We start from the raw sequence: 10636 nt of genomic DNA, 5'->3' as shown, positions 1-10636 counted from the left end.
TGACAAGGAAATGTTTTCTACAGCACAAAAGAAAACACCCAGAATCATGTGAAATGCTTGCGTCACGGAATTTATTGGAATTTCTATTATGTGCTGATATAAAAAGCTTCAGTCAGTCAGAGTAGATCAGACTTGATACAGTTGTGTAAAATGCTGGAATTTGGGGGGTTAACAGATCACCCAGCCTAAATATCCCCCAGTTAAGCTTTTGTGTTGAACACTTGAATCGTTGTTTAGTGATTACAGATCAACAGGAGCGCCGTGTACCCGGAGTGACAGACCAGAGGGTGTCAGGAGGATGGGGACTTCATCCCACCTGGCAGGGATCTTGCTAACAGGGGAAAAAAAAGTACTAAAAAATGACAAAATTGCCAACAGTTTGGCCCAGTTCCCAGAGAAGGAAGGGCAGCAGAGCTGCTGCAAACCCACTGGGAGACTTTGGTGTGCAAGGAGGAGAGCAGAACTGTGTCCCACTGCAAACAGCTGGACAACACCCCGCATTTCCACTTGAGAGGCACTGCTGGCAGATGTGGGGAGACAAGAAGATGCCTCAAATCAGTATTGTCTGAGTTGCCTTCACAAATGTGAGAGAAAAACATCCAGGTGCTGGGAGAGGACAGAAAGCTGGGGTGGAACAGCAGTGGTGGTGAAAGGAAACCCAGCCTCAACCTGTTTTTACTGGAGATGTCAGGTAAAAAAGTCAGCATGTCTGGCCCCAAAAAGTAATAGATTTAGTAGAGCAGGAATTGGATGGCAACGGATTCCTTCTCAAGGTTTTTATCCAAATATATTAACTTTGGCTTACAGGGTGTGTTCATTTCAAAAGTAACAGCATGCTAGTGACAAAAAACAAGTGGTGTGTATCTATGTCATAGCAAAGTTTTGAGCAGAACTCCAGAATGTTGAGTCTTGCCATTAAAGAAATTGGAGGAATTAATTTGGGAACGAAAACAGAGGGAGTGAAAGCACTCAAATTCACTGCTCTGTGACTTGTACAGAAAAATGATCACAACTCTGGGCCTGTTAACAGGAGGATTTTCTCATTTAATACACCTGCAGAAAGCTGAGAAGCTCTGTTAAAATTTGCTCCCCTTTCCTGTAAAACCTCAGCAGCTGATCCCGATCCCATTCCAGATCCCTCGTTGAGCTCCCTGGTTCTCTGAAGCACAGAAGTGCTTCACCTTCAGAGAGCGGCTGGGAAGCCAAGTGAGGCGCATGTGGCATGAAATAATTTCCTGGAGAACAGGAGTTGGTGACAGATTACAAGCAGGTATTTACAGCTAACATCATTCATCATCTTGGCACTTGGTTGGTGGGAGAGGTGTTGGAATGCAGGTGCTCCCTTACCTGTGTTGGGATTTCGTGGGAGTAGGACAGTGTAGTCAAACTCAGAAGGTCATCTTTTCTGATCTGGACACCAAAGAGGGGAAAAAAATAAAAGATCAAGAAGACAAGTTTTAAAGAGTTGAAGTTTAGAGCTCTGATCTACCCAACTGCACTTTGCTTGCTTAGGGAGGAAGATGAACAGGGTTGGAGATGGCTGTGGCCCCTGCCTGGAGTGAGGCGGGTTTTGTGTCTGGAGTGATGGGGAATTGGGAGCACTCCTGCATAAAAACCTGGAAGGTGGCTCAGTGCAGGGTGGCTCTGCAGTCTGGGAGCTCCCAGGGACAAAGCTAAGCTGAGTGGGATGCTCACTAACTGAGTTAAACCCTCAAGTAAAGTTTTGGGAATCTTCCCTGTTAAGCTCTCCTTCAGAGAAATCTCATTCTAAATAATTTGGGAGTGAAAAACACTGGATCAAAGGTGACAGGGAGAAACAAAGCTCTGGGGACTCCTCTTCATAGCTGCAGGTGTTGGATATGTTCCCCAGAGAGCAGAAGTCAGGGATGGGTTGCTGCCACCTTTAAAGCTTGGCTGGAGGGCTGTGAGCACTGGAGTGAGTTGGTGGAGGGGCTGCAGAGGACTCTGTGTTGAAATGTCACTCTGGAACCTGCAGAAACCAACAGGCCCACTCGTGCTAAGTAGGGAAACCAAATTTTCTCCAGATGAGTAAAATGTTACCATGAAAATTCTGGACAGAATACTTGTCCAGAGATGGAGATACTTGTATGGAGGAGTGATGAGGATTTGGGGGATTGTTGTGGTTGGTTTATTCTCTGTTGCTTGGTGGACTCTGTCAGGCAGATGTGTCCCCTCCCACCTTGCTTACCCACTGCTTCACGGACTTGACCTGTGGCCAGGAAGTAACCCACGTTCTCCCTTGACTTTTCCCACATGATGGAACTGCTGCCAGCAACAGCCAAAGCCACACTGGCTCCAGGGCAGGTTCAATATTCCCATAGCTGTCTGTAGGGCAGAAAGAGAGCAGGACACAAAATGATTAGTTCTGGTTGTTCATCAGAAAAAGGATAAAGCACAGCTTTTTCTGTCTGCTGTCACACACTCTCTGGGAAGTGACTCTTCCCTCTGATGTGCTACAGTCTTGACCAGGGAGGAGTCACAAGAAAAGTGGGAAAGGTTCCTCACAAGGGAAGCAGGAGGAAAAAAGGACCTGGAGACCTCTTTCCAGGAATGTACTTCTCCAGTTTTTAAAACACACATATATTTTTCCCTTGTGTTCTTAAACGTGCCCAGAGTCTTTAAGATAAAATGAAACACAATGGAGGAATATACCTGGAATGTTGTGTCCAGTTATGGGTTTGGTTTGGTGCCTCATTTTTGGTAAAGTCTCTTGTCCTCTTCTTGGATTTCCTTTGGGTCTTTGGCAGGAACACACTTGATAGTGACAACAGGTGGGGACTTGTTCTTTGGATACAACACTGTAGCAAGGCAGCTCCCAGAATTTTCCTGTGAAGGCAGAATTTAAAACCCTTCTATTTTCATCACAATCCTGTTTACCAGCAAGACATTCTTTAAAAAAGTCTCTTGGTGTTAACATATGAAGTGTAAATATGTCTACATGGCTTCATGAGATGCTTTGTATGAAAGCTATAAAAGGGTCAAGAAAGTCTTTAGAAGGATGTAACTTTTTTCCTAGGGGAACAAATAGGTTAAAAAAAAAAGTGTTTACAGAAGATTTAATTGAAAGTGTAGTAGAAATGCACTAAGTCTTTTGGAAATAAGAGTTGAGAGTTTTGACACTGGTAACAGTAGCTGATAACAGGGAATTGCACTGTATGATGCTTCCAGCCTCTAACAACCAAGCTGAGGCTTCACACCAAGTTCTGAAAATAATCTGCATTTCACAACACGTGTGTGCAGTGGAAAAGCAGCTGCTTGCAGTAAAACTGCTAATGACAGCTGTCTGCCAGAATGAGCAGGAGGAGGGCTGGAATTAAAAAGACCCCACGATTGTCAAGTCCTGGTGTTCCTTTTGGTGTGAGGACACAGCAGGAACCAGAGCTGGCTGATGAGGACCATGCTGTCAGCCAGAGTTTGGACCTACCAAGGCTCCACTTGGCTTCCTGATGGGAATTTGAGGAGCCCAATGCTTCAGGCACTGAACACTGAGGTGAGCACAGGGCTTGCACCACCTCAGAGGCAGAGGAGTGACTGGATTTTCAGGTGATGTGAACAGCAAACTATGCCCCACGTGGGACAGGCAGGTGTGAGCGTGAAGGTAAAGAGTTTCCATCATAAAAAGTCCATTTCTGGCAAGTAAATGTCTTATTTTGGAGTGTGGAAGTTCGTGGCATGCACACTGTGAGAAGAAACGTGGTGGACCATAAACTCACCCCAGTTTTGTAGTCTTCAGTGGTGAACTGCAGGTAATACTTGTGACCCAAGTCTGGGATGTTCTGGAATAGAGGAGGATTCAGCCATCAGTGTAACTGTAGCCTGGCACACTGGGACTGGCAGCAAAAGCAAAGGGGGGGTTAACAAAAACAGTAAATAACCTTTATATTAAAGGTTTATATTAAATAAGATTTAATAATATTAAATAACCTTGTATGTTTTAAAGGCTTTGCTCACAGAGATATGCAAGAAAATAAAAATATGCAGCTCAGGGTCCTTCTTGGGAAAGGTTGGTACTAAGTAACTTTAAAAAGAATAAAATTACAAATCAGTGTTCAGCTCCCAAGGATGCATTTTTGCACAAGCAAGAGTGCCTTGGAATATATTATTGAACTCAGACTTTTATAATCTCTTCCTTCTCTGCCTCCTTGTTCTTTTTTTTATTTGTATATTCACTAAAACATCCTCAAATAACAAAGAATGTGACATGAGGAGACACTCTGCAGAGCCAAATGAAAATAATAATAAATAGGAAATATTTGTCTTGTAATGGGTGTCACCTCTGCTCTTTGCTAAAGCAAAACTGTGCAAAAAACAAAAGGTTGCATTTGGCATGAAATGATTCTAACATTCACACTGAAGAAAAGCATCACCTTTATTTCTGCTGTTATTTTCCACTCAAAATGCATCCCTGTGAAACTCTCACACCGTGTGAGCTAAAGAAGAGCTGAGGAATATCTGACATCACCCACTGATGGCTAGCTGAAGGCAGCCAAAGATACGAGTGTCCAAAAGAGAAGAAAACAAGTGAGTAATTCATTTTTCCACTGAATATCTGGGTCACGGGATTATTTTATTTCCGGGCTCAAAATTATTGCAACTTTCATGACAGATTTTTAGTGCTGCAAAGGCCAGAACAGCAAATTTAAGAGCAGTTTCATTCCAGCCCCCAGAGGAGGTGGTTTCACAACTGTGTTTTGCTGCAGGTTTCCAGCTTTTCTGTGAGTTTCCCCACCAAGATTTCTTCTCTGGGATCCTTCTTTGGTTGCTGGATCAGAGGGCTGACCTGCTTACTGAGCATGGAGAAACCAACACTGCTGAGAGAGAAGCAAGAGAGGTGCCCTTGGGGGCTTGACTCAGTTCCTGCAGCTCTTTTGTGTCAAGGTGAGCTTGTGAAGAGAAATATTCACCTGAAAAAATGTATTTTGTAGTCCAGTTGCAGCAAATGTTGCAGTTTAGCCAAAGAGATTACCTAGCTTTACCTTCAGACTTCACATCCTGGTTCACCTGCCTACTGCTCAGTATGATTTCCAGGGCAGCAATGGAATGGGAGATTGGAATTCCAGCATTTGGAAGGTTCTCTCTTGAATTCTGGGAGCTTCAGCTGGCACACACTAAGGCTTCTCTTCCCCAAAAATGCATTTAAACTGGCAGCTGTCACCAGTTCCATGAGATGCTGTTTCCTAGAAGATACTCACTCAAGGAAATACCCCACATTAGTGAGGAGGGACAGTAAAAAGAAAACTGCAGCCAATAATGGCAAGGTGGGAAATAATTCTGTGCTGGGCGTCTCTCTGCTCTTTGTTGCTGACAGAAAAACACTGGTTTAATTTTACCTGAGCTTGAAAAATCTTTCACATGTGACAGGGTTACCATGCTGGTGACTGTCTCCAGTCCTGTTTCTAATTACCACAGTTTCACTCACTAGTGGGCTAATGATGTTACTTTTTAAACACAGTGATTAAATTCCATGATAAAATGATCCTGTTTTGACTAGATCCAGTAATATACTGACCAAAAGAAAACCAGCCTTCTTAAAAAGAAAACTCCAAAGCAAACAAACAAACAAACAAACAAACCCCCTCCAATCTCTCTTTCATTCACATAATATAATGCATTCCTTCCAGGAAATTCTTTTCATTTTTTTTACAGCAGAGGACAGGAAAGAAGGAAGTGACCATTTCTAGTACTTTCTCCTCATGTTTTCACAGAGAGTTCAAGGGAAAAAGGGGAAATAAACTGCAGGAAGGGGCAACAGCAAGCTCTTGGAGCACTAAGCACTGTGAGGCAATAATGAGGCACTTCATTTCTCTGTAGTGAACCAATTTTTTGTTTTTCCCTACCTTAAAAAGCAAGTGGCTGCTAGTGGGTGGAAAAAATCTTTTCCCCTCCCCACAAACCAATACTTCATTGCAAATTCTCAGTTACTCTGGGGCTGGGAAGAGGATCTGCACCCAACCTTTTACTTCTGACATTCTCTTTAGAAGGGCAGTGGAGTGCTTCCAGCAGCACACTCTGTCCCAGGGGCAACACTGCTTTTTTCTTAAAGAGGCCCAAGCATTTGCATATGTCAATAAATACATCTGCAGACTCCCCAGTAAATAAAGGAGCATTTGTAAGTTTGGAAAGAAAGCATCAAATGTCATGGTCAATTTCTGCCATAGATGCACGAAGCATCAAATGTCATGGTCAATTTCTGCCATAGATGCACGGAGCAGTTTCAGAGGGAACTGAATGAAATGTCACAGTAGCACATCCATCCTCAGCACCTCTTCCACAGGTTGTTTAATGACATTTTTAGGTGTGATTGATGACAGTGGAGAGTTACCTAAAGGCATGGTCTCAGACCGATCTGTAGCAGGACAGCATGGTTGCATTCCCAGACAGGTTAGCCCAACCAGTGCTGATTTTTCAGCCCTGCATTACACAAAGTCAGACACAAATAGGAATCAATTATGCAGTAGTTCATGTCTTGTCCAAATTCAACTGGAAATTACTCTGTTAAAATTTGTTTTGCAACTCAGTTTCAAATTGTTATGGAAGCCCTGTAAAACCTGGGACATATGTGAAACACTGAAGCCATGTCAATGAAAGACCAGAAACACACATCCTAAATGTTCTGGCTTGGAAACTTCTTGCTTGAAAGGTTTTTACACTGCACCATCTGTTCTTAATTTTAGGAGTGTGGCCCTGAATGGAACAAGCTGTGCAGATGCTGAAGGATAAATGTTGCAAGATCTCCTTTCCAGAGGCTGTGAAAAGGATTTAGAGGAATCCAGTGCTCCACTTGGCCACTCCTGAATGGGACTCCCAACCAACCAGCCCTGCTTTAGGGAGTTGCCATCAATGCCCTAAGAAAGGAAAGGACTGGATTGAGAGGGATGGATTTAAATCCATCCACTGGAGAGCTTGACCTTCCTCATCTCTCCAGGAAAGTGGTGCTTTCCTTTCCGGGATCCATATCCTTGACAAATGTTCCCCAGAAGCTTTTGCCTGTTCTCCTGACTTCCAGAAGCTGAATAAGCAGTAAAAAAAAAAAAAAAAAAAAAAAAAAAAAAAAAAAAAAAAAAAAGACAAAACCAGCAAACCAACCCCATGGCCAGAGGAAGAGAAGAGCTGCATGGCATGGAGCTGGTGGGCAGCAGCTACAGGATGCAGGTACACCAAGCATGACCCTGCTTCCAGCATCCCTCAGAAATTCTCCCTGAGGTGGAATCTCTGCCCCTGTAGCAGCTCCTGTCTAGGACTCCCACCCCTTTCTGCCACCTCAATTTGGCATCTTTTTGTGGAAGATAAAGCACGTTTCTAGTGGGGACAGTGGCACTGCCTTCAGTTGAAGCTCTTGGCCTCCAGAGTTAGAAAATCCTTTCTGTTCTTGCTCATGTGAAGGAGATGATCACTCCAGAAGCCATCCTGCCTGAAAAGGTTTCCTCACCACAACCCCTTTCTTTTTCCATCATGTGCTACCACATGCCTCGGTTTTCCTCTTTATCTCCTCTATGTTGCTTTTGATTCCAAGGTCAGGGAACTCAGAGAAACAACCTCAACCAAACATTCAGGGGCATGGGGCTTGGATTTGAGGCATATTTAAATCATCAGAAAGTTAGGGACCTCTGGAAAGTGGGTTCTCCTCTCTGAGGAGACCTGAGTGCTCCAAAACCCCTGAGGGAAGGGTCTGTGGGGCAGCAGTCCCATGAGGAGACCCAAATGCCCCAGATCCCGTCATTTGATTTCTCCGCTGAGGAGACCCAAATGCCCCAAAACCCTCTGAGGGAAGGGTCTGTGAGTAGCAGTCCCATGAGGAGACCCAAATGCCCCCAAAACCTCCTGAGGAGACCCAAATGCACAGAACCCCCCTGAGGGAAGGGTCTGTGGGGCAGCAGTCCCATGAGGAGACCCAAATGCCCCAAAACCTCCTGAGGAGACCCAATGCCCCAAATCCCCCTGAGGAGACCCAAATGCACAGAACCCCCCTGAGGGAAGGGTCTGTGGGGCAGCAGTCCCATGAGGAGACCCAAATGCCCCAAAACCTCCTGAGGAGACCCAAATGCACAGAACCCCCCTGAGGGAGGTCTGTGGGGCAGCAGTCCCCTGAGGAGACCCAAATGCCCAAAACCTCCTGAGGAGACCCCAAATGCCCAAATCCCCCTGAGGAGACCCAAACGCCGCCAAATCCCCCCTGAGGAAGGGTCTGTAGGCAGCAGTCCTCTGAGGAGACCCAAATGCCCCAAAACCTCCTGAGGAGACCCAATCCCCTGAGGAGACCCAAATGCACAGAACCCCCCTGAGGGAAGGTCTGTGGGCAGAGTCCCTGAGGAGACCCAAATGCCCCAAAACCTCCTGAGGAGACCCAAATGCCCCAAATCCCCCTGAGGAGACCCAAATGCACAGAACCCCCCTGAGGGAAGGGTCTGTGGGGCAGCAGTCCCTGAGGAGACCCAAATGCCCCAAAACCTCCTGAGGAGACCCAAATGCACAGAACCCCCCTGAGGGAAGGGTCGTGGGGCAGCAGTCCCTGAGGAGACCCAAATGCCCCAAAAACCTCCTGAGGAGACCCAAATGCCCCAAATCCCCTGAGGAGACCCAAACGCCCCAAATCCCCCTGAGGGAAGGGTCTGTGAGGCAGCAGTCCTCTGAGGAGACCCAAATGCCCCAAAACCTCCTGAGGAGAACCAAATCCCCTGAGGAGACCCAAATGCACAGAACCCCCCTGAGGAAGGGTCTGTGGAGCAGGAGCCCCTGAGGAGACCCAAATACCCTGAACCCCCCCTGAGGGAAGGGCCGTGGGGCTTGCAGTCCCTGAGGGAGGCGGGACGCCCCCGGTGCCCGCCTCAGGGCGCCTCAATCTCCGCACCGCTGCCCCACTCTTTCATATAACCATTATTACAATTATTATAAACCATACCTCACTCTTTCCTTATAACCATTATTACAACAATTATATAAAACCATACCCTTCCCAGCGCCATTCGAAACCCCGCGCCTTGCCCTCCTGGAAGCCCTCGCTCTCTCCAGACCCTCAGCAGCCATCCCCCCCTCCTTCCTCACATTCCCCCGGAGCCTTCCCGCCTCCCCGTTTACCTTCACCGTGGCTTTTGCGGAGCTGTCCCAGAGCCTGCAGGGCTGTGGGGAAGCCGCTCGGTAGTTGAGGTAGTGCAGGGCCGCCCGGGCAGCCCCCGCGGGCCACACGGCTGCCGGGGTTCAGCTCCCGCTCGGCTCCCGGAGCCGCGGCCGCCGGCAGCAGCAAAGCGCTGAGCGAAGGAGGAGGAAGAAGAAGAAGGCGGCGGGCGGCACGGCGCTGAGCCCGACATGGTGCTGAAGAGACGCCGAATGACCGGGGCGGGCTCCGTACTGAGGCGGGATCCGCTGAGGGACGGTACTAATAGCGGGGGGCCCGGCCCGCTACCTCCCGCCCTCCCTCCGCCCGCTGTCAGTGCCGGGAAGAGCTCCGGAAACTCCTGCGGGTACCGCTCCTCATCAACCCCACCTGCTGCAGGCATGGCCGGGGGGATGGAGGAACCCGGGGAGGCTGAGAGGAGCGGGGGGGGATCTGAGGAGAATTGGGGGGAACTGAGGGGAGTCGGAGGGTTTGAGGGGATCTGAGGGTTTGAGGGGGATCTGAGGGTGAGTCAAAGGGCTTGGGAGGGGATCTGAGGAGAGAGTGGGGAGTCAGAGAGTGTGGGGGGATCTGAGGGAATCAGAAGATTTGGGGAGATCTGAAGGGAATCAGAGAGTTTGGGAGGGATCTGATTTGAGTCAGAAGATCTGGGGGGATCTGAAGGTAAGTCAGAAGGTTTGTGGGGGGGACCTAAGAGGATTCAGAGGCTTGAGGGGAAACCGGGGGGATCTGAGGGGAGTGAGAGAGTTTTGGGGGGCGGGATCTGAGGGGAGTCAGAGAGTTTGGAGGGGATCTGAGGGGAGTCAGAGAGTTTGGGGGGGATCTGAGGGGAATCAGAAGGTTTGGGAGGGGATCTGATTTGAGTCAGAAGATTTGGGAGATCTGAGGTGCAGTCAGACGAGTTTTGGGGGGGGGAATCTGAGGGAGTCAGAAGATTTGGGAGGATCTGAGGGGAGTCAAGAGGGTTTGAGAGCGATCTGAGGGGTGTCAGAGGATTTGGGGGGATCTGAGGTGAAGCAGGAGGGTTTGAGAGGATCTGAGGGAGTCATAGGTTTGAGGGCTGGGAGTTTTTCTCAGAGGAAGCCATGGGAAGCTTGAGGAGGGTCAGGGTTTTGTCTGAGAACCCCATGCCTCAGTGTGTGAGGTGAGGGGACTGCTGCTCAAGGAAGGTGTGGATCAAAGTAACACAAGAGAACAAATGCAGGTAATGGTGAAAACAAACCAACCCCAGTTATCTTTCTCAGCATCACAACAACATTTAACTTTAAAAGAGGCTCACTTAAAGAGAGAGACTTTTTTCCCAGAGACACAGCTAACTGTTCCAAAAAAGGGTGCACAAGAAGCAGAAGGAAGCATTCCTCTTTGAAATAAAGCTAAGCGAAGCTTTTTAGGGTCTAGTTGGTCATAACAATTTAGGGTGAAAAAAATGAACTGAGGCAGCCAGAGACCCCCTTAAGATGATTTTTAGGACACAAGTGGGCTTGCTGCTTTGTTACTCCTGGA

At 47.6% G+C, this 10636-nt stretch overlaps 1 protein-coding gene across 1 annotated transcript; it reads right to left on the bottom strand.

Moving 5' to 3' along the window:
• Window positions 1-58: 58 nt before the first annotated feature.
• Window positions 59-9515, bottom strand: LOC103534312 (ovocalyxin-32). The gene is given in 11 exon segments (XM_030455807.1): window positions 59-1150; window positions 1152-1235; window positions 1348-1410; window positions 2210-2233; window positions 2235-2305; window positions 2308-2346; window positions 2674-2715; window positions 2718-2847; window positions 3735-3797; window positions 9097-9215; window positions 9422-9515. Coding segments are annotated over 11 exon segments (873 nt in total). The 3' UTR covers window positions 59-1006.
• Between the last annotated feature and the right edge of the window lie 1121 nt (window positions 9516-10636).

Source organism: Calypte anna, chromosome 9, assembly GCF_003957555.1.
Source record: "Calypte anna isolate BGI_N300 chromosome 9, bCalAnn1_v1.p, whole genome shotgun sequence".
In the NCBI taxonomy this organism is placed as follows: domain Eukaryota; kingdom Metazoa; phylum Chordata; class Aves; order Apodiformes; family Trochilidae; genus Calypte; species Calypte anna.
This window is presented reverse-complemented; position numbering and strand designations above follow the sequence as displayed.